We start from the raw sequence: 26,414 nt of genomic DNA on the forward strand, positions 1-26,414 counted from the left end.
CAAGATTACGAGTGGGTTCTAAAATGTCTCGTGGCCACTTTTCAAAGTGGCCACGAGACAGTTACAGTGAAATCAATTGACCCATTTCTAAGCTGTTTTGGATCATTATTTATTCTTAATGTGTACAATTAACAAAATGTAAAATGATTATCTACTTATGTTGTTGTAGTTCAATACTCTCCTTTAATGCTTGTAGTACGCTTGAGACTATTACATTGCTGAATTAGATTGAAGTGATAGAATGAAAGAATCAAATATAAAATATTTACTTGTTGTTGTTGTTGTTGTCAGTAGCATATCTTGTCTCAAATGTGTTTAAACTTTGACCATTGATTTAGCTGCTTTACCTACTTTCTCCACTCGAATAGACAATAGCTGTACAACTGAACGCTTTGATGTGTGATAGCTATCCTTAAAATGATCCTTCACTTAGATCTTGCTCTATTTCCCGCTGTTGATCCGAGTGCATTCAGGTCAGTGTCCCCGTCCGGATAGAGTAACAGGCACGCACACACCGATTTAGATTTAGACACTATTGCGGCAGAAACGCTGGTTCCCACGCACCAGACTTCTGGGGAAGTGAAAACAAGAGCAACAGGAACTGCCACACCGTGAGAGGGAGGGGTGGGAGAGATTGTGGGGGGGAATGAGCGTGGTGACAGGACGACCGAGCACAGAGGTGACCGCATGGACAACTGCAGTAACATATTTAACTTAAAGGAGACATAAATACTTTTTATCAAGGACTTAGTCTTAGTATTGAATTATAACATGAGTAGATTCATTGTAAACCGCAATATAAGTTATCTTTTCTTTTACTTCTTTACCTACTTGTGTTGCAACAATGGAATTTCCCCAATGTGTGGACAAATGAAGGCTTATCTTATTGATATAATGATAGAAACGGGTCCATTGACTTCCTGCTCTTCCTCTTAATTTCATCGTAACAAGCAGCGGATGGGCATTTACATGGTTTTCATTTTGAAAAGTGTCTACGAGACATTTAAAAACCCTACATGTATCACTCGGTCTTCATTTTTCAAATAATCATAACTAAGTACAGATCTGTGGGCGGAGATGGGGGGCATGTGCTCATGTCTGACTGTCTGAGCACTCGGGCCTCAGTTGCAGGACCATGCAGGATTATTTATTTTATTTATTTAAGGACGAACCAGATTCAATGTTTTAAGTGTTATAGCAGAATATGCTAATTTTCAACACCTGTCCATTGGGCCAATTTAGAGTTGCCAATTTTACCTAACACATGCATGTCTTTGGACGGTGGGAGGAAGCCAATTAAATCAAACTAAATGCAACTCTGCGTAAGATAATGATGAGGAAACACTGCCCAGAATTCAACATAGCATTTGCACCGATGTGATTCGTGCTCAGGGAAAGTCCGTGCCATCTGTGAAAAGTGGCACCAAAGGAAGATGAGCAGTGTAAGCAGGGCGAGGCAACAGAAAGAGTTGTCTATATGCTTTCATCTACAAAGGAGGCCGCGGGCTGAGAACTAGAGGAATGCAAAGGGTTGAGACAAGTTTAAAGTTACCCTTCTCATGCCGTGTGTGGCTGTGCATGCGGGCCCTATATTTAGTGTTAATGTGTCAACCATTTCAGTGGGCTAAGCTAAAGACACATAATTGCATAAATTTTCATTCTACTTGTCGTTTGTGTTTGGAATGTTGGAAAATAAATTAAATATCTGTACATTTTTCTACATTTCATTTAGATTTTGAGGGCTGTATTTAACTAGAAAAGCTCTCAAAACTTTTCAGTATCTCCATGAACCGTGCTTGTATCTGACCCAAACTGCACTCAACGAGTTTGTTTAAATAAAAAACGATTTCAACTGAAAGTGCAAGGAAACTGTGTATTCATATATAAACACGACACAACATGATTCACTCCTAAATCTGTAGCTAGTTCACTCAATGCCTTCTACGTTTTGCTGCTGTATAAATATATAAATGTGTATAATCAAAATAAAATAATTTGTCAACTATTTTTTACGACTAAAACTCCATCAACTGATTAATTGACTTAACAACTAAAGGCTGACAGCTATAGATTTCAATATTGTGCCACTGCTGCTCATGGCTCATGCTATACTATTCATCACACAGATAAATAAGAAGTCCACTTTGTGTGTCCTGCTGTTTTCCTTTTTCTCCCTGGTCCAGATATGACCAGAGGCGACACAGAGAAGGGGGACATGGTGGGGAGGGGGGCATTCCTCAGGCACGCCAAGACATTCCGAGGAAAGCCATCCCAAATATTTCCCACTGTGCAGTGAGAGTTATGCATCGCTGTTATGCTCACAAAGCTTGCTTGAAAAGGGAAATTACTGCTTTAAGTTTGTTAATTTATGATGGTCAGAATCATCCAAAGTTATGCATTTAAGCGCAGTCAATAGACTGTAGTTGTTTGTTTGTACATCTGCTTGTTTTCGACTGGCAGGTGACTTGCTGTCTCTGTGTGAGTCTGCATGGGGAGCCCCATCAGGAAAGGCTATTGTCATACTTTTCACACCACTGAGAATGTTTATGAATGAGTCAGAGAATATCAAGACGATGTAACATAATGTCATAAAATAGAAGCTTGCCATTAAAGATTTGTCTAAACCTGATTTTCTCTAGTCTAAAGAGACACAACTGCACTTAGAATAAAATGTATAAAGTTGGATCAGGACAAATAAAAGGCCTAACTTGAAGCATCTGGTTTTGAAATATCATTCTTACTCTTTTCCCACGAACGGTCTGGCCCCAGGACAACATTTCAATGCAATGACACCTGCACTGTGCACACATGATGCATATCTTGCTGTGTGTGTGGTGCAACATCTACTCCCACTAAAGATTCATCATTCTTCTTCTCATCTCCACTCTCACCCATGGGCCTTCCCAGCCATTTTGAAAGTCTGATCAAATCAGGCATTAAGATGGCTCCACTCACGCCCAATATAGCAAGGGCTATGTCAATACTTATCAACTCTTCCCTGCACAAGCCGACTACACCAACAAAAGCCCCACCACCCATCCCCCCTCGCCTCTCACCTGGTCCCAAACTCTCCTTGGCTACAAAAGCCCCACCACCCATCCAACCTCGCCTTTCACCTGGTATCTCCCATAGCTAGGATGCACTGGGTCTCAGCGTTGCCGGGACTTATTGTCACATTAAAAATCAAACCAACCCGGGGCCCTATGTAAAAAGAGCCCCCCCTAGTGCTATTTCTGTAGTCACATCATCACACAGATGGAAAAACAAAATGTGAGTCAGGCCCAATCTGAGAAATGTGTTTCAAATTCCCTGTGAAAAGATAAAGCCCAGTCCCACTGAAACTAGTCTGAAACTTGCTGTGCTAAATGTCAGATCCTTATGTAACAAATCTCTCTTAATTAATAATTTTATTTCTTCTTATAATCTTGATTTTATGTTTTTAACTGAAACATGGCTTGACAAAAACACAGGAAATGTAGTTCTGATAGAATCTGCTCCACCCAACTTTAAGTTTGAATCTGAAACACGAGAAAACAAAAAAGGGGGTGGAGTCTGTGCTGTCTTTAGAGATGAAATAATTACCCGCAGGTTGTCTTTTGGGGTGTTTTCATAATTTAAGTATGTATCCTTTAAAATGGAGCTAAAACGGTCTCCATCCATTCTCTTCATTGTTTTATACAAGCCTCCCCAGCACAGCCAAAGTTTTATTGATGATTTTACTGAGATGCTTTCAGTCGTATGCACAGACTTTGATGGTTTGGTCATTACAGGTGATTTCAATGTGCATGTTGATAATATTTGTGACAGAAATGCTAAAGAGCTTGATGCTGTCCTTGAAACCTTCAGTCTTACTCAGCATGTGAGAGGCCCCACCCACAGCAAAGGACACACTCTAGATCTCATAATTACAAAGGGGGTAAATATTTCAAATGTTAATGTGATCGATGTTGCTCTGTCTGATCATTTCTGTGTCTTCTTTGACCTGTCTGTTTCTCCCAAACCACCCGTTGGTCCTGCAGTTGTTCAGAGGAGACACATAAGTGATGGCACAGGTGCACTGTTTATGGAAATGATAAACTTTGAAAATGTCTCATGTTCTAATGTAAATGATTTGTTGAACTCTGTTACATCTAGTGTTTTGAATGTTCTGGACACCATCGCCCCTATAAAGGCTAAAATGGTTAAAAATAAGCAGAAGGCGCCGTGGAGAAATGATGATTCGGTCAGGGCACAGAAAAGGGAGTGCCGCAGGGCCGAACGGAAATGGCGCAAGTCAAAGCTCCAGGTTCAAAAAGAGATTTACAAAGAGAAGCTGAACATGTACAACCTAATCTTACGTAGAACTAGGGAAAGATATTTTTCTGAAATTATTGGAAGCTGCAGTAACAACTCGCGTGTCCTGTTTACCACAGTAAACAGATTAACAAACCCTCCAGCTCAGCTGCCGTTAGAACTCATTTCCACATCCAAGTGTAATGAGTTTGCATTATTCTTTAATGACAAAGTTCAGGGCATTAAAAATGCTATAAATCCCACAATGCAAAAAATTACCCTAAAACCACCAAGACACTTAGAGCTAACTCACTTTGCACCTGTAACTGACAAAACTGTCCATGAGATCATAACCAGTCTGAGTTCATCTACATGCTGCCTCGATGTGTTACCCACCAGATTTCTAAAGTCTGTGCTGAACAGTTTGTTAGCACCATTCACTCACATAGTTAACATGTCGCTTCAATCTGGAACATTCCCAATGTCTTTGAAAACTGCGGTCATAAAGCCTCTCCTAAAGAAGAGCAGTCTTGATGCTGCAGTACTGAGTAATAACCGGCCCATCTCTAATCTGCCATTTTGGGGCAAAGTCCTTGAAAAGGTTGTTTACCAACAGCTCACAGATTTCCTCTTAATAAACAACTCATTTGATGTTTTTCTGTCCGGTTTTAGACCTCATCACAGCACTGAGACTGCTCTTGTCAAGGTGACAAATGACATCCGCCTGAACACTGACACGGGCAAAGCCTCAGTCTTAATTCTGTTAAATCTGAGTGCTGCTTTTGACACTGTCGATCATGGGATCCTCTTACAGAGACTAGAGAACTGGGTGGGCATCACTGGCACTGCCCTAAACTGGTTAAGGTCCTATCTGGAAGACAGGAAGTACTTTGTTGAAATTGGTAGCTGTGTCTCAGACCACATGACCCTGACCTGTGGAGTGCCCCAAGGGTCAGTCCTGAGTCCCCTTCTGTTCAACCTCTACATGCTGCCGTTAGGTCAGTTGATACGCAGTGAAAATGTGTCCTATCACAATTATGCAGACGACACTCAGATCTATGTTTCACTATCGGCAGGTGACTATGGACCAGTAGATTCACTCTGTCACTGCATCCAACAGATCAGTTTGTGGATGCAAAACAACTTTCTCCAGCTGAACTCAGACAAGACTGAAATAATCGTTTTTGGCCCACAGAAACAAAGAGAAAGTGTTAGCGTCACCTCCAGAGTCTCGCTCTAAAACCTACAAACCAAATTAGGAATCTGGAGGTAATAATGGACTCAGACTTGAACTTTAATAGCCACGTCAAATCAATAACATCAGCAGCTTTTTACCATCTAAAAAACATTGCCAAAATCAAAACTATAGTGTCAAAACCAGATTTAGAGAGACATATCCATGTGTTTGTCTCCAGTAGACTAGACTACTGTAACGGCCTGCTCACTGGCCTCTCCAAACGAGTTGTAAAACAGCTGCAGTACATCCTGAACGCTGCTGCTCGGGTCCTGACTAGAACCAGGACGTATGATCACATTAGTCCTGTTCTCAGGTCTCTGCACTGGCTCCCTGTGGCTCAGAGAATAGACTTTAAAGCTGCTCTGCTTGTGTACAAGTCTCTCCATGGCCTAGCACCAAAGTACATCTTGGATATGTTAGTGCCATATGAACCATCTCGGACTCTGAGGACCTCAGGGACCGGCCCCCTGCTGGTGCCCAGAGTCAGGACAAAACATGGGGAATCTGCGTTTCAGTTTTATGCAGCTAAAATCTGGAACAGTCTTCCTGAAGATGTGAGACAGGCTTCTACTCTGACAATGTTCAAATCTAAGCTAAAAACAGTTTTGTTTAGCTGCGCATATGACTGAAAGGATTTTTTCCTTGCACTCTTCTCTTTTGTTTGTGATTTTATTAGTTTAGACAATCAGTTGGATTGATAATTTTTAATTCAGTTAATTTTATTGTATTTCTGTTTCTGTAATTTCTTTGTGATTTGAAAGCATTTTTCCTGCTGTGTGAAGCACTTTGAATTGCCTTGTGTATGAAATGTGCTCTACAAATAAACTTGCCTTGCCTATAGTTCTGAGAAAGAGCTGAGGTTCATGTCTAAGATGTTGGAGAATGTTTGTGTGAGATTTTTTGTGGGTCCCGTCGGATAAGAATCGTGTGTGCAAGTTTAGACCTGGTAGTCTGGAAATTATATAAACTGGCTATCTTCTTCTTTGGATGTTGAGCATAGCCGATTTCAGAGGGTGCCAATGGCATGTTTTAAGATGTCTGCATCAGATATGTAATTAACTATGCATTGTAAACCTGTTGTATCAATCAGATGATCATTTTATTGTCTGACAACCCAGACAGAAATATGATCCCAACAAAGTATGTCGTACAGCCTCCAAATTGAAATCAACACGCTGAAGTTATGATTGAATGCATGCTGTGTTTCATCACTTCCTCTGAACATATATTTTCTACCTCTGTTTATCCCAGCTTCCCACTTTCCCCTTCCTGCTTCCCGTCCAGTTGGACCTCTCTAGATCCTAGTATCAGTATCCTGCTCACCCTCTGTGACTCCCCACATCTCCCTCGCTCTCTCCCCCGGCTGCCCCGCTACGCTCCACTCCCAGTCTCACTCTCCGTTTCAGATTAGCCAAGGCGAGGAATCCGGTGCAGCCGGCAGCTGGAATGTCCTGTTTGTCTTGCTCTGTGTGTGCCTGTGTGTGTGAAGCTGGTGAGGCTGGTGCTGCTTTTTGATGTGTTCCATTGTCTGGGAACCAAGCTGCTTCCTGTCCCCGGCTCCATTCCCCAACAGGCCTGAGAGAAACACTGGCCAGGGAAGAGGACTGATAGAAATGGCAGTGATGGGTTGTGATGGAGCAAGTCATGACAAAAACTAGAGGAGGAAGAGACTGTGATTAAGATGGCAGTGATAGATGTGGGTGTGATGGAGGGATGAAAACAGGATGAGAGAGTTGTGAGAAGGAAGGAGAGAGCGCTTCAATAGGGCTTTTCCGACAAACACCAATACAATGCAGTTGTGCGTAATTTCCCATGTCTCCACACCCATCAACACAAACATTTCTCATAGGTGATCCAACTTTGGGTTCAGCTGGTTCTCCTCACGCGCTTGTCCTCACTGCTCTGTGTGGTCTGACTCTGTGGATGGCCCAGGGCAGAAGAGATACGAGCGCATGAGGAATGATGGGAGAAAACTGACCTAAACAGGCTGTTAGTGATAAGGCCTGAAGAACAAGTAAGCAAAGCAAAAGGCAGATGAAACACCATCTGTACAGTGTGTGAAGTTATGTCTGACAGCAATTGCACCGCAAGCATGTACAGTTACATGTACATGTACAGTTTATACAGTTACCTTCACATGTGATATTTGGGGAAGTTTTTAATTATACTTTCTGGCAGCAGATGTGTCATATGTAGAGGTAATTCCACTGTTACTGTTACCTAGCAACCATATTGTAAACAAGGGTCAAAAGCCATACAAATTACACAATAGTTATGATTTGACAGATAATAATATACGTCAATACCTTTGTTTTGTTAAAGTACTGTTTAAACTGTCAGAAAAATGTGTCAGTTGAGTTTAAAGTTCATCTTAATTTTCAATTGAATGTCTTATTGATGATAGGTGGATATTGTTTTAGAACTCTGCTCAACTTCCTGTAAATTCCAACATATATTTTGTTCTTTTCTTCGCAAACTGCTACTTGACTTTTGAAAAACTATGATAAACATTGACCACAGGAATTGACCTACCAAACAAGTCATAATTAGAAAAACATGTGAACCTTGCATATACGTTTTAAGCTTTATGCAGGGAATTGGTAGTTTATGCTTATGCTCATAACTTGACTGTAAATGGGTCATGTCAAAATTAAAGTGGCACTTAATGGAGGTTATGTTTGCCAAGAGACATGTAAGGTAAGCCAGTAATTTTTTGCTTTGAAACGTGCATGTGCATAAATCACTCAGCGTGGGTTTTGCCGTGATATGTGAGTTCCAGGCCGCTGGACAGGGTTTGATGGGGCAGAGCGCTGCATTCCTGCCGGGTGGTGATGTCATGAGAACTAGCTGTGCGCTCGCAGACAGACAGTCCTGTTTATGTTCCCCTCCAGAGAAGAAACCGCACTGTGTGTATGTGCGCCTCACTCGCAGAGCATTATTGGGCGGTGGGGGAGGTGGGGGAGGCCGAGAGGCACTTGAGAGGGTCTACTTTCCCCCGCTGCAAGGGAACTACTTACCGATGCTTTCCTCTCCAGTGTGCGCACAGAAAGAGGAAGTTTCTCATGTTTAGCACAGTAGCTGCATGGCCAGACTGCGCTGCTGTGAGTGATTGCCTTGGGCTTCTAAATACGATCCTATGGGAAACAACATTCTTTGCAGTAAAATAACAAGCAGCATAGGTCAAATAATGACAACAGTATCACGCAGAAATATGCCAAGGCAATACATGACATTCACCTAAATAAAGGAAAGACTGAAGGCAACTTAAAATAGGTCAAAGATTAATGAGAGACTTCAGTAAGCGTCCCAACCTCTCTAGGATTTCTCACATTGCAATGGAAAGTAATAGGTAACTTTAGAAAAATGTTGTGAAAACCAGCACTTCCATTTGTGTTTTCATATCACAGATTGTGCTGCTATGGCTGTCTTTGTGTCAGTGGTCATGGTATAATGGTTTCCCTTGCGGTGGTGAAATGTGATCTTCGGTCTTTGCTCAGTAAATCATCGCTCATTCTCCCACACTCTGTGCTGTGCAACGCAGAACACATCTGAATTCTCACCACAAATTCCCTTTTTTACACAATGACAAAGCCCTTGTCTTCTTTAATATCTATGAGAAAGCATTGCCCATCTGTTTTAGGTTATTTTATTTGAGTTCTCCAGATACCTTTGGTTAGCCGCGCTGTTAGCCGTTTTCTCACAAATGAAAAAGAAGAATATTTCTGGCAAACTACCAATGTTTACCTCCTCTGTGTTGTATTGAGCTTGGTTTGTTATGACTGTTCAGTGAAAGCAGAACTTAGCCATAACTTTTGTTAGGAATCTGAGGGTTACATCATCTTTTTGTGTGAGAAACAACTTAACAGCCTGACATGGAGCCAATATATCTTAAATATAGTAATTAAGATGTAGTTATGTCACCAGTCTACTTAATAATACTCCAGATCCACTGCCTTATTATAACAGTTATATAGTAGCAATGTTTTGTGAATTAATGGTTGAAGTTTAAAAGTGGAACTTGTTCTCACTATATGGACTTATACTTTTAAAATGTGCACATTAACATTAAACATGCTTTTTCTTCTATCGAGTTATAATCTATGACATCCGTGGATCACGATTTAATTTTCTGTTCTTTCTTCGCACTGAAGTTTTATTGGATAGGACTTTATAGTGTGAAATGGGGGAGAAGTGCAGGGAAGACATTCAAAAAATTGTCAGTATTCAACCATCGGGCAGCATTATTTTGGACATCTTAAATCACAGTAATCTGCCCCGCCGACAGATAGCGTTTCATGGTGGGAGCAGTGGCCTTTACACTGCTGAGACCTTCGTGCATCACTGTTTAAGAAAAAGAATCAGGGAACAAAATATGTATAGTGCAGTCGCAGGGGAAAACTCGCCAGGAAAGTCCAGAATGTCCCTCTTTTTATACAGATCAATATCAGTCTGGTTATCGGGTTCATCGCAGCGAGTTCAGATGCCATGATTGACAGGTGGATTGGCCAGTCGGGGACACACATCGTACGTCCGTATCAAAACAAATATAGCTCCTTATGAGGATAAAAGAAAAGATTAAAAAAAGAATTACTTAAAAACATAGCATTTTCCTGAATCAATGAGCGAAGCATAAAACGCTGTTAATCTGCAATTTTGTTCTAAATGATAGACAACCAATGAGCTCCTCTGTCACATGTAATAAACAAATCTCAAATTTGACTTGAGGTGCGACTCACAGTGTGATGACTAGACTCACATTTGAAAAGGAATTTCAAGAGCTATGGCGTCTTGAATGCAGAACATTACACTCAAAATGGACAAGGCATGTTTATTTGTAGAGCACAATTCATATACAAAGCAATTCCAAGTGGTTTACATAACAGGAAAAGAGGCATTAAAATCACAACACAAACGGATAAAAACTTACATAATCATTAGAAAATGTACTTTACTTTAAATTATCTCAAAATGTATTTTTATATAGTATGTAAATAAGAAGGGGAAATTATTTATCATGGCTAAAACATTTTTTGTCAGACCAACAGAGAACCAATTAACTGCATTGTATTTAAGTTTCCCAAAGGAACTTAAAGCAGGGCCAAATGAACTCATACTATAGCCACTAAAGCATCTAATGTATGCAGCCGTTCTGCTCGCTGAATGACTTCATAACTGGCATTAAAATGTGCCATTTATGAACTTAGGATGCATTTTATTACCCGTCTGGACAATATTTTCCTGGCTAAGTCACCTGTATTAAAAGTCGACTGGACACTTTGCCAGTACTAGGCTACACACGCTGGCACTTAAGTCATGTGAAACTGCAAATAAAGATCAGTCATCTGCTAACTTTTTTGGAAAGGCTAACTGGTTAATTGGTTCCAGAGACTCGGGAGTGTGGTTAATGAGCTGAACTGGCAGTAAACTCGGAATCACTGACCTACATAACGTGGCAACAATAACCTCATCGATTATAGGCTTGAGTTGTTGCAAACCTGTGTGTGTGTGAGCCGTTTCCCAGAATGAGTTGTGTCAACAATCAAATTTAAACCTCATGGAGACGGAGATAATAGTTGGTAGGCCTCTCACAGCGCTGCGGTGTGTGAAGCTCACTGCAGCGGTGTTTGTGTGAAAGCGCCTGTGAAGTGCCACTGCTTTTCAGAACGCGCAGCTTCATTTTGACATGTGACGTTTTAACCGTTTAACATTCGGCCTGTACATTCTGCAAACATTCTTCAGATTTCCGCCGTCTTGTTCTCTGATGGTACATGCATGTCTTGGGGCTTGAGAATGTGAGAAAGCACTACAAGTCTTGCCGCGGTTCTTCCCAAAGCCTGCGGTTTGCGTGATGAGATGCTATCAGGCTGCTTTGGGAACTGGCGGGCAGACACGCAAACCAGAGTGCTTTGTTTTGTTCCGGGCTTCTCCTTCATTACTCTGAGTCAGATTAAAGTGAAAGTCTGTGCGGGGTGGGAATGACCATCGGCAGAATCCACCCCCAGGGAGCGAGAGGTAGAAGGCTTCAGAGGTCAGCCGGCCTGGCCTGGGAAAAAGCCAGTGGACGGGGCGCTGTGGATAGATAAAAAGGGGTTGATGGACTTAGAGATATCTTTAATGAGGGAGAGGCAGGTTGTGTCAGATCAAGATCAATGTGCATATTCAGCAAGGAAATGGCTGTTACATGGTTATATCTAAATGTAGATAATATTGTGAGTGAGTTGCATATTTCTTGAAAATATGCAAAATGTCAAAATTGGGTATAAGATTTACAGTAAAAAAATTACAAAAAGAATTGATTAAACGTTGTAAACTTGCAAATAATGGTATATGGTGATATTTCTGCACTTTTGTGATGAATTTTACAGATATTACATTGTCCACAACCTATTTTAACACTTTTCTGATGGATTGACTTACTATTGTTTGAATATTATATATGTTGAATTATGAGATATTCATTTTTGTCAGTATTGCCCCTTCTTATGCAAAGTGCACAGATTATTATTTTAAAAAAATAAATAAATGTAAGGGCTTAAAACTCATGCAATAAATGTGATGGAAAATTACAAAAGTTAAGGCATAAAAATAAATAAATTTGATGATGCTCAACTTACGTCTTTCCCGACTTCCTCCTCCTCCCTTTTCAGGCCAAGGAACGCCAGTGTCCAGTGTTTCTCATAGGAACAGCGTCCCATTTAACTTATGCCATGTAGCCAAAGGATCATGTTTACATGCAACTCTTTTTGTTTGTAGTCTCTGGAGAACAGGGCTACGCACTGACAAAATCTGTTTGACGTGTCAATTATGAAGCATCAGGATGCAGGAAGTTGGATAACATAGGGGGCAAACGTCAGAAAGCAGATTTTACATGCTTAACCTAACCCTTTGGTGAATTGATATAGAGAATTGTAAGATTGTTTTTGTTTAACCGATCTCAAATTGAAAAGTAATAGGGTTGGACATGTCGGTGATACTACCGGTGATAAGCATTGATAAGCAATTTACTACAAACTTTGATGCTTAAATGCAAAATCATACAATTTTCGAAGTCCAACTTAACAGGGCAAATTTCTTTCTTAAAACTAGACCATTATGGACACGACACTCTGTCGGGTTCTGAAGTTTTTATTTCGTCTCTGTAAACCAACAAAGTGAAAATCGAAAATATAATCATTCTCTATTGACAGTTTGCTTTGGTTTCCATCCCCTTTATGGCTCTGCTTGTACCCTTCCCTTGTTCAGTGGATACCTGTCATTCCAGTGTTATCACTCTGGCAGGTCTCAAGGTGTGACTGGGTGTGACGGGGCAGTGCATGGACTTGTCAAAGAACTGTTAATGGAAATGTGTCTGAGAACATAAAGCCTGTGCATGTCTCACCACATCCAGCGTGGCATTAATGAAGCGAAAGTACCCGGCATTCCCTTTAGTCGCAGCTCAGAGGTGACCGGAGTCCTGAGTACCTGTCTGTCCGCTTGATCCCATGGACCTCCTACACAAGCGCATACAGCCCTCTTTGGGACGCCTTTCTCTCTTTCTTTCCCTCCATTTTCCTCCTGTCTATTTTGGTCGACTGGTGGCCCGTTCCCACAGTGCTGCCGTTCCCATGGTTATCGCCGCGGAGATAGCGAATGATGGGGGGGTTAGGCAGCGGCGGTGGGGGGCTTGACAGAGCGCGGGAGGGACAGCGTTGCTCTGTTCGAGGAGATAGAGGACTGTGTGGCTGTGGCGCAGGAGGGGGGGGGGGGGGGGGGTAAAAGGGGTTGAGAGTGTTGCCGATGCCGAGCTCCCATGAACATCACAGGTGGCCCACGAGGATTGGGGCAATTTCAAAGCAGATAGAGTTAATTGAATATGCCAGTCGGTCGTATGTCATCGCAGGCTTTGCTCATTCATTACAGTCGTGTTGTGTGGGTGCGTTCTAAGCCAGAGGTTCGAGTGTGGGACTAGGATAATTCTATTGTTACCTGATTTTAGCGCAGACAAAACATTATTATCCTATTATTTTTTTTATTGTATTAAAATTGTCTGGCATTTATTGCGAGATCTGCTTCATGATTTTCCTTAGCTATGGGCCTAAACAACTTGCTCACCATACAAAATCATACATACAAATAAATACCACCACATAATACAATACATTATAAAAAATAATGATAAAAATAATCTGAGCTTTGATGTGATATTTTTCATTGATTCATTGATTGGACATTGTGACAAAATGCTAACTGTAAAAACTGTATTTAATGAGTGATAATTGGCTTAAGGACATAAATATATTTATCTATGTGGCGTCATTAGTTCCTGTAGTTAATGGTCAGAAACACTACCTGTGCTGTATTCCCGGGGTGAACTGCTTAAAAAGAAGGTGGCAGAGGAAGTTCAGAGGGAAAAGGTCTGGACCCCAAAGCTGCTCAGGGGGGCAAGGGCCAGCGATGGCCAGTGAGGGGAGGGGCAGGGGCTCAGAGAGAGGCCCAGATTCAGTTCCCACACTTCTAATTACTGTGTCACTGGAGACTGAAAGGGGACTGCCCCTGGCCCGAGGGAATTTGCCGGCGCTGGTCGGAGAGAGGGAGCTAAAGTGGAGGGAGGGAGGGAGGGAAGGGACAGAGGGGTGAAATTAAAGATGGTGTATGCCGCAGGAACTCTCTCTGCAGAGACACTTCTTACTTATGCACCCATAGGTCAGTGTATGTAAAGTATATATTGACATTGAAAGCTCATGGATGTATAAATGAAATGCACATAACATGTATCGGTTATTCATATGTATGTATGTATGTATGATTTTTGCTAGAAATTCTGAACTGTATAATTTAATGGGAAAATGTAACATTTAGGGCAGATTTAAGTCGCATTGTTTTGATTAGCCATATATGAAGATGTAAGTTTTCTTTGCAACATTCTTTCAACACTCTCACCCAAAGTAAAAATTTTGTTCAGCAACATTTGGTTTCCCCTTGTGTGACTGAATACTGCAGCTGGTCAAACATCAACCTTAGTGGTGTGCAAAAGCATCAGTCTTTATGATAAAGCAGAAAAATACCACTGAACGTTCTTCCTCCAAAGTTCAACTCTCTTGGGTGAACTCTGGTTGTGATTCATGTGGAATTGGGGAACAAACCCAGTGAAACCTTTGCCTGGATGAATGAACTCTGGTAAACAGCATGGGGAGCCCCCTCCAGCAGACCCCCCCCCTCCAACCTCTCACCTACGACCCACTTCTCCCTCTCCCCTGCAGCCCCTCCCGCTCTTCCCTCCAGCCTTTGTTCACCATCGTGTAGCGCTTCCTTTTTACACCCACCACCCCCACTTATCTGACCTCCCCCTGCACCTCGCTGCCGTTCCAAAGCCGCGTCCATCTCCTGCGCCGCGTCCTGTTGACATGAACAAGGCTCCCTGAAAAACTTTGATGTGAGCTTGAACTCAAACGCACTTTAATGTCCCATCCTGCATCGTTATTAGCACTTAACCCCGAGCCCTCTGCCTCTTTTATTTGCTTTTATCTCGACCTGCTGAGCCTCTGCTTTGTGAGCTGTGTGTGGCTGGATTATAACCAACCTAATTCAGTCCTTTTGAAAAAGTTATCTTTATAAAATATTAATCAAATAACAATACTATTCTTTGCAAATGTCATCAATTATTTGGTTGAAATGTAAAGTTTAAGTTTGTTTTGTATTATTTTATGCTGTAACCAGTTGCTCTGCAAGATTAGGTGCAATGGGAAAGTCATCTGTTGCAATGGGAAAGTCATCTGTATCTCCCTCAAAGGCAACAATATCATACAAACTACATACTTCAATTCAGTCCATCTTTAACAGTCAGTTAAAGATGCACTTTTTAACTTTTCTGGAAGAGTATCCACCATTTGCTTGTCTCCATGGAGATCACATTTCTTTGCCTAAAATGTTTCAGTGTAGCATTAAACCATCTATTTTGCATTTAGTCAGTTGCAGGTGTTTTTACTGCTAAAATGTACTTAAAAAACAAGCATTCTGAGCTGTGAGCTTTGAGCTGGTTCGCCTCTCCACAGATCTGACTTGTAACTTGGTCTCCATGGAGAATATTAAGTTTAATACCGTACTACAATAATTCTACATTTCTATGGAGACATACAGGTAGTGCACCCTCCTCCAGAAGTTATCGTGCACCTTTAATAATCTCTTCTCTATGATTACTGTTATGTGTGTGGTTTGCATCTGTGATTCTTGTACATGCATATTTTCAACCAACTCTCAAATGATTGATGCTCCTCGACGTATTTAAAATGTATACTGCACCATTGGGTAGTTTTGTTGCCAAAAAAATAGTCCAGCACTTTTCATGTTTCTATTAAACATACTAAATCTATTAAAACATAATAAAACGTGTGTCCTTATGTGAGCTGGCTTGCAGCTCCACAAACCTCGTATTTTGGCCTGGAGTCCAGTATGACATAAATCATATCTATCTCCATTATCCCCAACTTTGAAAAATGTTTGTTTCCATGGAATCTGCAGGTAATTTTTCACCTCCACTTTCTTTAATGTTAACACTAATCATTAATATAGTCACAATTGGGAATATTTCATCCATGCCAGGCATCTGAGTCCAAATAACTTGAATAAATGGAAACAACTTAAGTCCAGACCGTGAGCAGACCATAAAACGTGTGTTCGTAATGTGACCACATTCTCCATTGTCCCATAAAGCTGTGGGGCATTTGCGGTCCTATTACAATTACAGTTCACAATGACATGCACTCACTATCTTTTTTACTTACAGGACCTCTAACTGCTCCCATGATCTGTTTAGTCTGTGATTTACATGAGTTGTAAAGTGGTAAATTACTCAGATCTTATCTATTCCATTGTACTCATCTGTAAAATGCTGTATTCATGGGTTTCAGTTACATTTTCACTGTTATGGACACTGTTTTGAGGACTTTGACTATCATGCACCATGCATTTTGAGTAAACTCGATCCGACTAAAAATTTCCCAAAATATTTTCAACTTGAATAAAACTTTTATCTAGCTATCAACGAAACAATTTCTGTCTGAATCGTGTTAAGTACAAGTTGAAAAGTTTGGTGTGTGCAGGTGCTACTTTAAGTGCTGATCAATTCACGTGTTTATGGAATAAAACTGCATTTTAAGAACAGCCTTTGAAGATACAATGGCCCATGTAAATGTTTGGAGTGGATTAAATGAAAAAGTAAAATGGCCAATATGTTGAGAGAGCATTAGATCACACCTGGACAAATGAGGGTTTAAGTTTTTGAATAATGATTGTATTACATACTTCTGTTGTCTTTGTAGCACTGCTTTTTGGAACGAGCACTTCTCAAGAGGTATAACTCAACAGCGTAATCGTGTACTAGTGATGGACGTTGTAGAGGCCTGTAGTATTTGAACCTACTTTACATTGCAGTCATTGTATGTTTTATGATCTGTGACTGTTTAACATTATATTGCTTCATTCGCTTGTAAAACTCTTGCCGGTCGTCTGTCCTTGCTCTAAAGAAAACTGGCAGGCCTTCCATCCCCTTCTTTAACTTGTGGCTCTGGGACTGCACAGCCTGGAGCAGCCGCCACTGGCACTGTCAATATTTACAGTCGTGGATGAATCACTCTGCATTACAATAACATTCCCTGCATGCCTGCGAGCCTCTGCATCAGGAGCAGAAGAGAACAGAGGGAAGAGCGCCGGGGGAAGGAGGGGGAACTATGCGCCCGACAGCGATAGGCGTTGAGCTCACGGATCCGCCGCTCTCCCGTGACGGTCAAGATGTCGCGACGGATATTCAGTTTGAGTTTGTGGGTGTTGCGACAGTTTGGATGATGGAGGATGTCGTAGCGTCTCAGGTTGAATGGCTTTGGCGGAAGGAATGCACATAGTTTACTGCTTTGGTGTCGCGGTGTAGACAGACAGACAGACAGACGGCACTCTAGACAGCACAATTTGGAGCCACTGGGCTCAATGAAGGCAAATGTGAAACTAACAGTCGCACCTACAGTGAAAAGCAGTTGTTGTGATAAGTGACGAGTGATAATGCACAGCGCACGCCATTTGCTCCAGTCTTTAGTGTTTTACCTTTCCACACGGTGACTGACAAGAGTCAGTTTTTTTTTACTCTATTAAAACATTTCAAGTTTGACAGCCACACACATGTTTTTTTTAAAGTTTTTTTGGGAACAAGGAGGTATTAATGAGTACACTTTTAAAAAATATATTTCTTTTTTAAACATGTTTCTGGTCATTAGTATTTTGCTCCTCCAGACCACATAGACCATCAGCCCCTGCAGATCATAGTCTGGTTCTCACTCATGCATGCAACACACACTGTCACAACTCCAACTGTGAATTTTAATCCAGTCTGAGCTGCTATGATTGGACTTTCCTGTTTTTGAGTACTGTATCCAGATTATGCAGTTGCAGTATTATAAAAATGTTGCTTTTATTCTGCTATTTTATTCCGCTGTGTGTGGGTGTCACTGTTAAAGACAAAAGAGATACTTTGACTATTCCAACTTTGAAAAAATAGATACTCTGACCATTCCAACTTTGAAAAGCAGCTAAGTTATTATGGTTTAAAGCCACAGCGGAGGTTGTCTAGAGGCTTAATCCATCTTTTTTATATCGGCGAGATGAGCTGTTTTTATCCCTCTTCAAGACTCATTGCCTGGCGAGCCGCATTGTCAACAGACCTTTTCAGCACGTTGTTTTCCTGAGCTGTTTGGCTTAGAGCGGCCCCAGCTATCCGGCATCTGAAGAGACAAGGGCGCAAAAAGAAGTACTTGGAGAAGCAGAGGAATAAAGCGAGGTTCGAGGTGAGGCACAAGAGACTGAAGGGGGGCTCTGGAAGGGGCTGGTCGGCGCGGGACAGGAGAAGACATAGGTTGAATTGGACAGCGGGAAGCTATGGAGGATTGGGTTGAAGGTTGAGTGGGTAACAGACAGAATGAAGTGACGGTGCCAAACCCCGAGGGAACGGCATAAGGGCTGTTTGTGCAGTGATGGGACGTGTTATCTGTCATTATCTTCCTCATTATTACCTCTTTTGGACAGCTCCTGTGAAGAGAGTGGGGGGAGAGGCAGTCACGCAGAGGCCAAGTTGTTCATGAGAAAATTGTCGAAAACAAAACTGACTTTGCCAAACAGATCGAGTCAGAGTTAAAGCGGGGCACTTAGGCTTGTAGAACCGCATCTCGTGTTTTATTATGATAAGATTTCACTTGTACCAGCATGCTGCTGTGATCATAACAAAATGTACTTTGCTGGAAATTGGACTTGGTTTCTGCGCGGCCTGCCTTGGGGTGTGTTGAAGTCGAGGAACATTTTTTTGTCAACAATTTGTTTGGCAGGTCTGACATTGATGAATTCCCCTTTAAACAACCATCAAAAGTTATGATGTTTTGGTAACGGTTGGCAGTCAAGGCCATAATGGACAGAGCTCTAAGCACTGGCCCTATAGTCAATCCAATCCAACTTTAGTGAACACACCATTAATAGTCAATCAAATATTTGAGTAATTTGCGGGATTTGAGTTAGTCATGCTCATCGTTAGGTTCACTATATTTTCATTATTTAATATTTAAAGTTTTGTAATGTTTATTTTTAAATAAAGACATGTATAAAGACATGTAAAAAATATAGTAACTGTCACGGCAAACCTCATTAAGTAAATTTTGTTTCTGGACTTATCTGTTTGTAGGTTTATTAACAGTTAAATGTTGTGTTTTCACAAATGTTGGGTTCATTTTTAATAATAAAAAGCATGCTTAAAGCCATTGAGTTTTAATGATTAAAGACGATTTTTTAGCGCCAAATCTGAGTCATTTCCTCGTGGCGTGGACTGCCGATTAGTCCTCAATCATAGAACGCACCTACTGCTCACCTGAAGCCTCTTTCTGGCTCGTCCACATCACAGCATTGATCTATCATAATATAGTTCCCTCAGTGTACAGGACAAAATTAAGACAGAGAAAGACAGTTCGAGCTGGCTCAGAATAGACTGAAATCTACGAAGACGAGAGATGCGATCCGTCGCGCTAATAAACAAACGCACGTGTAGCAACAAGGCTTTTTTGTGCGTCCGCACCGGGGGAGTGCGAATGCGCACTTCCGCTTGAGTTCTCAAATCGGCGAAAAATCCTCCATTATTCCTTTAAGTTAATAAGTGGGTTCTGTTGCGGTGGCCATCTTGGGAGTGGAGGAAGAGCAACGTTTTAATAGAAAATAATGTAAAAACAGACGAATATATTTTAATTAACATATAATGGTGTATTTGTGGATGATGAATCAGAGAATGCAGGACTTCTGAATTATGAAAACAAATATTCACCCTGAAAACACTGCACTGGTCTGTATTTTATGCTGAAATAACCTACGTTTGTGTGTCACTAATGCCTTATGGACACAACTTTGATCATTTTTCTGTTTATTTCATGGCAGGTACTATAAATTAAGAATTGATTGCCTAAAATATTTTTTTCAACATATTGTCACATTAGTTCACATGAGCGTTAGATAAAGTGCAAAAACTAAAAAGTAAAATTATCAAAGTATTCATTGCAAACTTATAACTAATATGTGCAGTCCCTCACTATTTTCCACTCCAACATGGCTGCCAGAACTGGACGTTGGTTACTGTACTATAGGCGACGATCTCTCTAGCCTTTATTATAACACAGTAGTAGTGTTTTAGTTCTGACGTGAACGTTGTGTGCCGGCAGATGTTTTACCCCGTAACCAATGACAATAAATGCAATTAATCAAGGGGAAAACATGCAAAGATGATAGGTAGCGATGATAGGTAGCATGTTGAAAATGCCAACACGACGTGCCAAATAACTCTAAATAGACATCCACAGCGGCGACTGGTAACGACAGGTTTTCACATTCACCCTCGCGCCTCTTAAAACTCAAGTATAGGTTTGGTTTGACAGGCCTGGGAAAAGGAGGAAGCATATAATAGAGCGTGTCCTGTGTGATTTGTGTTCCTCGCAGGTGAAATGTGTGGGTGCAAGGTGACTCAAGGAGGGCGTGTGCGCGCTTTAAGTCGCCGTCCTACATCTTTTGCATGCCTGTGGTGCGTTGTGGGGTGTGTGTGTGTACCTGTGTGTGTGCGTGCGTGAGTGTGTGTTTGTGTGTGTGAGTCAGACGGAAGGTGTGAGTGATGTCAAGTCCCGACAGGCTCTGCTCTGGTCCAAGTTCAGGCCTTGGTCAGGTGGTAGTGGTTAAGTTAACAGACGTGGTAATCAGCTCTGGCTCGTCGGCAGGTGACGGTGGCCAGATGCCCCCAGGACGTGGTGGGAAAGTACAGACAGTTTGCAGTGGCACGTGTGACGCTTTCTCTGCAAGAAAAAAGAGTGGGGGGAAAACAGTTTCACACCTAACGCAATTGATTGTATGTTCAATCAATGTTGCACAATATTGGAAATTATTTATGATTATTGTGCTATGTGTTATTTGAATACTCTTTTTGACACAATGATTTGAAATGTAATTATTGTTATACTGAAATAAATATGTCCGTGCTTTAGTCGAACTGTGTCAACATAAAAACTTAACAGAGACTAAATCAAGGCTCATAAGTCAAAATAGAAATCATGAATAAAATCAGCCTTTTTCAACGTTTTTATTTTTAAAAGTACTTTTCTATCAAATCAAATCAATTTATTTTTGTAAGGCCCAAAATCACAACAACAGTTGCCTCTGAGGGCCACAGGGAGAAATGAAGTCAGGTGTCAGGTGGATGACCTTGGTGTTATTGTGATGGATAAAATTTGTTGCGATATCAATGATTGCTTTTTGATACATTTGCCCCATTTTCAATCGTAACAAAATGTGATGGAATCAAAGTTCCTCATAGTGTTCAAATGTGTTTTTGTGTCTTTTCAAACACATCCAACAATTGTCAAAATGATCAAAATAAAGGGAAAGTGTCAGAAATGGGGATATATACCACAATATCACATTTGTATTTCTACGATTATTGAGAGGGGAAAAAAAACATTTGAAAGATTGTTCACAAATACCAAGAACATGACCAAACATAACTGAAGGTTTTTGTAAACTGTTGCTACTCCCTTTCAACTTCTAGCTCTCCAAAGAAAATAAATGAGGTCCCTGGTCCACAGGTTGTTTCCATCAGTGAAAAGGAGCAGTGTGAGATTCACATCAGTGTTGGGAAAAGCATGCATCACCTAGGCTGACCTTGGGCTTCTGTGGGAAAACAGAGAAAAACTGGACTGTTTTGGAGCTCCACATCATCTCGGCACAGATCACGGTGACAGTCTCATGAAGCCGTTTTTTCCAGTGCTTCGTGCCATAATTCCAAATGCTGTATGCAGGCAGACTTTGACATCTGCTCAAACATAATCATAAGGAACCAGAGACGACTCTGCTGTCATGGGATGGTGGTACCGGACAAAAGGTTTGTAGGACGTATGCTTTCTTTTCTTGGAAAGCGCTGCTATATTCTTATGGGCTGTATGTATGTCTTAGACCACAGCCACGTCAGATGGTTACACAAATAAGCTCAGAGTTCAGAGTAGCTAGAAAAAGACACTTTTGGAGGGAAAACACGAGGCTTTCTTTCTCCTCTGTTGCACACATCTCATAGTTCCCACGCTGCCCTTTACCTGACTTACCACAATTTGAACCACATCGCTTGTGCCCAATTGGCTGTTTTGACCATGTGACCCATTACCGTCCGAAAAGCCACTCCTTTTTTTAGACTGGACCAGGATTTTCCCATGGGAGCTGCCTACAGAGCGCTGCACAGGGAGCGTCTGTGTGTGTGAGTGTTTGAGTATGTTACCCCCCGTCCTCCCTCTTTTTCCTTGCTCCTCTCAACTATCCCCTTTCTCTCCTCTTTCCACCACCTCCCATCCTTTGAAACGCAGTATCACACTTTAGATAGCCTTTGTTGTTACGGCAAGGAGCATTCTTTCTCTGGCACGGCCACACGGAGTGTGAGAATGCAGGAGTTTCCCTGAAAAACACAAAGAACAATGGGCAGAAAGAGTGAGAAAATGCAGATGTAACAAATACACAAAGCCATGTGTAGTTGGGTTATAGAATGCATTTATGTGGCTGATTTGATCTTGGTAACGCTTTAACTGAAATAAGACATGTAAAGGGCGTTCTCTAAGCCAAAGGGATCTGCCTATTCTTACTAGAGCGTGTTGGAGGCATGTGTTTAACAGTAACATTTCAGGAAACAGATCTGTGGAGTGCCAGCGCTGTAGTGACCTTGTGTTAAATGATCACACACTCTTCTCATATTTGAGTTTGTTTGACTTCATTGTCAGTTTGATGCTTTTCTCGCAAGTAGATGTGCAGATAATCCACCTGTATGTAGTGGAGCTGCCACTTCTTATATTGTCTGGCCTCTGAGCCCTTCTTTAGACCACTGTGGATTAGCCACAGTGTAGCTTAGAATGGACATATTTACGTGTATTATTTGATCAGCAAAGCCTCTTTTTTCCTGTAGTCTTGTATGTGGCTGTGTTTTGCTTAATCAAGACACTAAATTGTTTCCATCCAGGTTGCGTGCATTGGAGACTGTGTGCGTGTGTGCTTGCCTCTGCGCCGCTAAGCCTTGGGAGTTCAGAGCAGGTTCTGGCTTGCTCGGCTCTGGGAAAACTGTGAGCTGAGCAAATAGCTGGGTCTGTCTGTTTTCCTGGCTGCTCCTAAGTGAGAGTCATGTGTGCGCACTGGGAACATTTGTATTCACACTGCGGAGGGCATACAGTAGTCTAGTCGAGACGTGTGAGCTGTTTTGTCTGCCTGGTCTTCTCTCTTGGTGCGTCTTCCCTCATGCTCGCCCCGGGTTCTACACTCGAGTAGAGACGACGGAGAGGTTTTCAGGCAGAGACAGGCTCCATTCCCAGACAAGACGGGAGATGACACCTCTGCCATTCCCACACCTCCACTGTCTAGCCCTGCTCTCCAGTCTTGACCTCACAAGCCACGTGCAAACACAGGGACCAGCCTAGATGTTTCCTCACCAGTATGACCAGTATGACAGTGGACTGAGTGATCAAAAAGTCTACTCTGTCAAGGTTTTGTTCAGTATACAATTACAACCTACAACCCACTAGCAATATACAGTTAAAGTGAATGTAACAGGTAAAATATGACTCAATGTTGAAAAGGTTTCCAAAGACGAGGCTGTAAAAGTGTGAACATTGGAAATATCTTTAAGATGGAAGTTCCTAGGGGTGGACAATATTGACCAAAAATGAATACCTGGATTTTTCTCAGTTACAGTATCGAAATCATATTTTAACAAAGCATCAGTAATGTGGTAAAATGTGCTTGGGTGAGAGTCAAATAACAATACATAATAATAATAAATATGTAAAATAACAAAAATCAACCACTAAAGTGCAGAAATGTCACTGTATACTCTTGTTTGGGAGATTACACTAGACATTGATGTCACTCTTTTTGGAATAGTTTTAATTATATACACTTGATATTGATAAGTCCATTTCTAGTTCCTACTAATATTTCACCTTTTCAGAATGTTTTGAATTCCGTTATATGGAAACATGTAGACGGAGTTGTTTTACTAAGTAAAAGTAATCATTTCGAACTTCAAAACTGAAGGCTTTATGACTCATTTCAAACCCGGTTTTCATTCAAGCCCATTCAAGATCCGTTAACTGTCAAGTGAAGACAGTTGACGGATCTTTGAGACAAGGGCTCTAATGTGGCGCGTGATTTACGAGCCAGCCTTAAGTGGAGCTGTGTTTGCTGGGTGGGGTCTCAGGTGTATTGACGAAGCTTTTAGCGCCGACGTGCCGCAGGATGGTTTACAGACAAGGGCTGTGTGCTCATCAAGGGCCGGCATACGGGGCCACTAATGTCCTCACAGCCAGACCTCTACCATGGAGAGGGAAAGGTCGGCACAGACATGTGAACGCCACCGTGGTGCAAACGCTGTCTCCACACACACAAACACACACACACACACACTGATCCGTGTTATTCTGCACCACTTAAGTCTCTTCACAGCAGAGCAAGAACCTGGGACCTGCATGTTTGTCATCACAGTGGAAAGAGATTAGGGCTGCAGCAATCAAGGGACTAATCATGACTAGACAACTATTATAAATAATCATTCTCTGGACTATACATATATGAAAAGACTTTTTATAACAAAGGCAACGGAATTAGATACTAAAAAGTAAAATAAAAAGATAATAATAAAATAATAATGAAATAAAAAAATAAAGTAAAGTTTAAAAAAATAGCTAGCATAAGACTAAATAATACTAATACTAATGGTAAGTAAACAAAACACTCTTATTTACATCAGTTGTATGCACATGAATATGGCCTTAATTGCTTGTGAGTACGACAGTAATTGCACATGAATATGACAGTATTGCACATGGTTAATTCAGTATTCCACATGAATATGACGGTATTGCACATGGTTAATTCAGTATTCCACATGAATATGACAGTATTGCACATGGTTAATTCAGTATTCCACATGAATATGACAGTATTGCACATGGTTAATTCAGTATTCCACATGAATATGACAGTATTGCACATGGTTAATTCAGTATTCCACATGAATATGACGGTATTGCACATGGTTAATTCAGTATTCCACATGAATATGACGGTATTGCACATGATTAAGTCAGTCAAGTATGTCAAGTATTGCACGTGTTCAGGGCTAGCAGTGTTTGTTATAAAGTCTGACAGCAGCAGGAAGGAAAGACCTGCAAAACCTCTCCCTCACACGGCGAGGATGGATCAGTCTCTATTAATCAGTCTATTAAATGTCAGCAAAATAATACACTTTATTCATAAATACTCCCTATCTAGAAGTCTACTAAAATCATTAGTTGCAGTCCCTCTTTACTTATTTTAGGGTAATAATAATATCTCAAAGTTTATAGTACCATTTGAAATATGTGGTCTTCTTACATTTTCCATGCTGAATGAAGACAATACAGATCATAAACACATTTCTCTGTTTTATCATTTGTCTGTGTTTTCCAGGCTTGCAACAGTGACGAGTACGTAGCAGTGCCCAGAGCAGACATGATAAATATGCTCAAACGTGGAGGTTTGTCAAAACGCAAATACTCCTTGTATTTAATATCCTTTTTCTCCATCACAGCAGTTTTTTTTAAAAGGTTTTTCTTCCGTCAATAGGCTTCCTCCAGGACCAGGACGTAAACCTCAGTGATCAAGTGTTGCAGCAGATGGAGGCGGAGCCGTCGACCTCCGGCGCGACCCCTGCCCTCCCCAGGTACACGCACCAGTGTCGCTGGGCCTCTCTGTCAGGCCTGGACCCAGACAGCCTGACCTTTCCCGGTGGGGCGCCCCTCCAGCTCCACACAGTGCCCCACGGCCTCCTGCCCAAGATCCCGGTGTTCTATGCGTGCACCAGATGTGGGAAGGTGTTCTGGGACGGCTCACACTTTGAGCGCGTCCTGTCCATGTTTCAGGACGTCTTTCACATCACAAACCCGGGCACGGAGAATGCGACTGCTGCGGCAGCTCAGTGATGTGTCCTTAAAATGAGTCTGAGAAAGCTTAAGTGGCATTAAAATGAGACGTGGCGGCCAATGCAAACTTGATAAAAGACTGCATATACTTTGAATACTTGATCTCTGGATTCTTTTTCATTTCTATAGCTAAACAAAAGTAGTTACAATATGATGTATAATTTCACACAAAATTTGGCTGTACTCGTATGATCCTTGGTTTTCTGAAAGAGATTGTTCAAGTTTAATTTTAAATGCATTGTTCTTTTATATATTCTGTGTTATTGCTCAGGTTTTTAAATACAAATGAATCAGAGTTTTGTTTTATATTTCTTTGCTTTTATATGTTTGTTTAATCACCCTAAAATCAACAGAAATAAACAACTTTAATGTGGGCGCTT

At 41.4% G+C, this 26,414-nt stretch overlaps 1 protein-coding gene across 1 annotated transcript in view; it reads left to right on the forward strand.

The window, feature by feature from the left end:
• The window catches only part of exd3 (exonuclease 3'-5' domain containing 3), a 36,660-nt gene extending 10,533 nt beyond the window's left edge, over positions 1-26,127 (forward strand). The window contains exons 19-20 of the mRNA XM_072455305.1: positions 25,523-25,589; positions 25,679-26,127. Of these exons, the coding sequence (XP_072311406.1) occupies positions 25,523-25,589; positions 25,679-26,034 (423 nt within the window). The 3' untranslated portion in view covers positions 26,035-26,127. The remainder of the gene's footprint in view (positions 1-25,522; positions 25,590-25,678) is intronic.
• Positions 26,128-26,414: the final 287 nt, after the last annotated feature.

This window comes from Eucyclogobius newberryi, unplaced genomic scaffold (genome assembly GCF_026437365.1).
Source record: "Eucyclogobius newberryi isolate DKJ021-1_F unplaced genomic scaffold, fEucNew1.0.hap1 SCAF_2, whole genome shotgun sequence".
Taxonomy (NCBI): domain Eukaryota; kingdom Metazoa; phylum Chordata; class Actinopteri; order Gobiiformes; family Gobiidae; genus Eucyclogobius; species Eucyclogobius newberryi.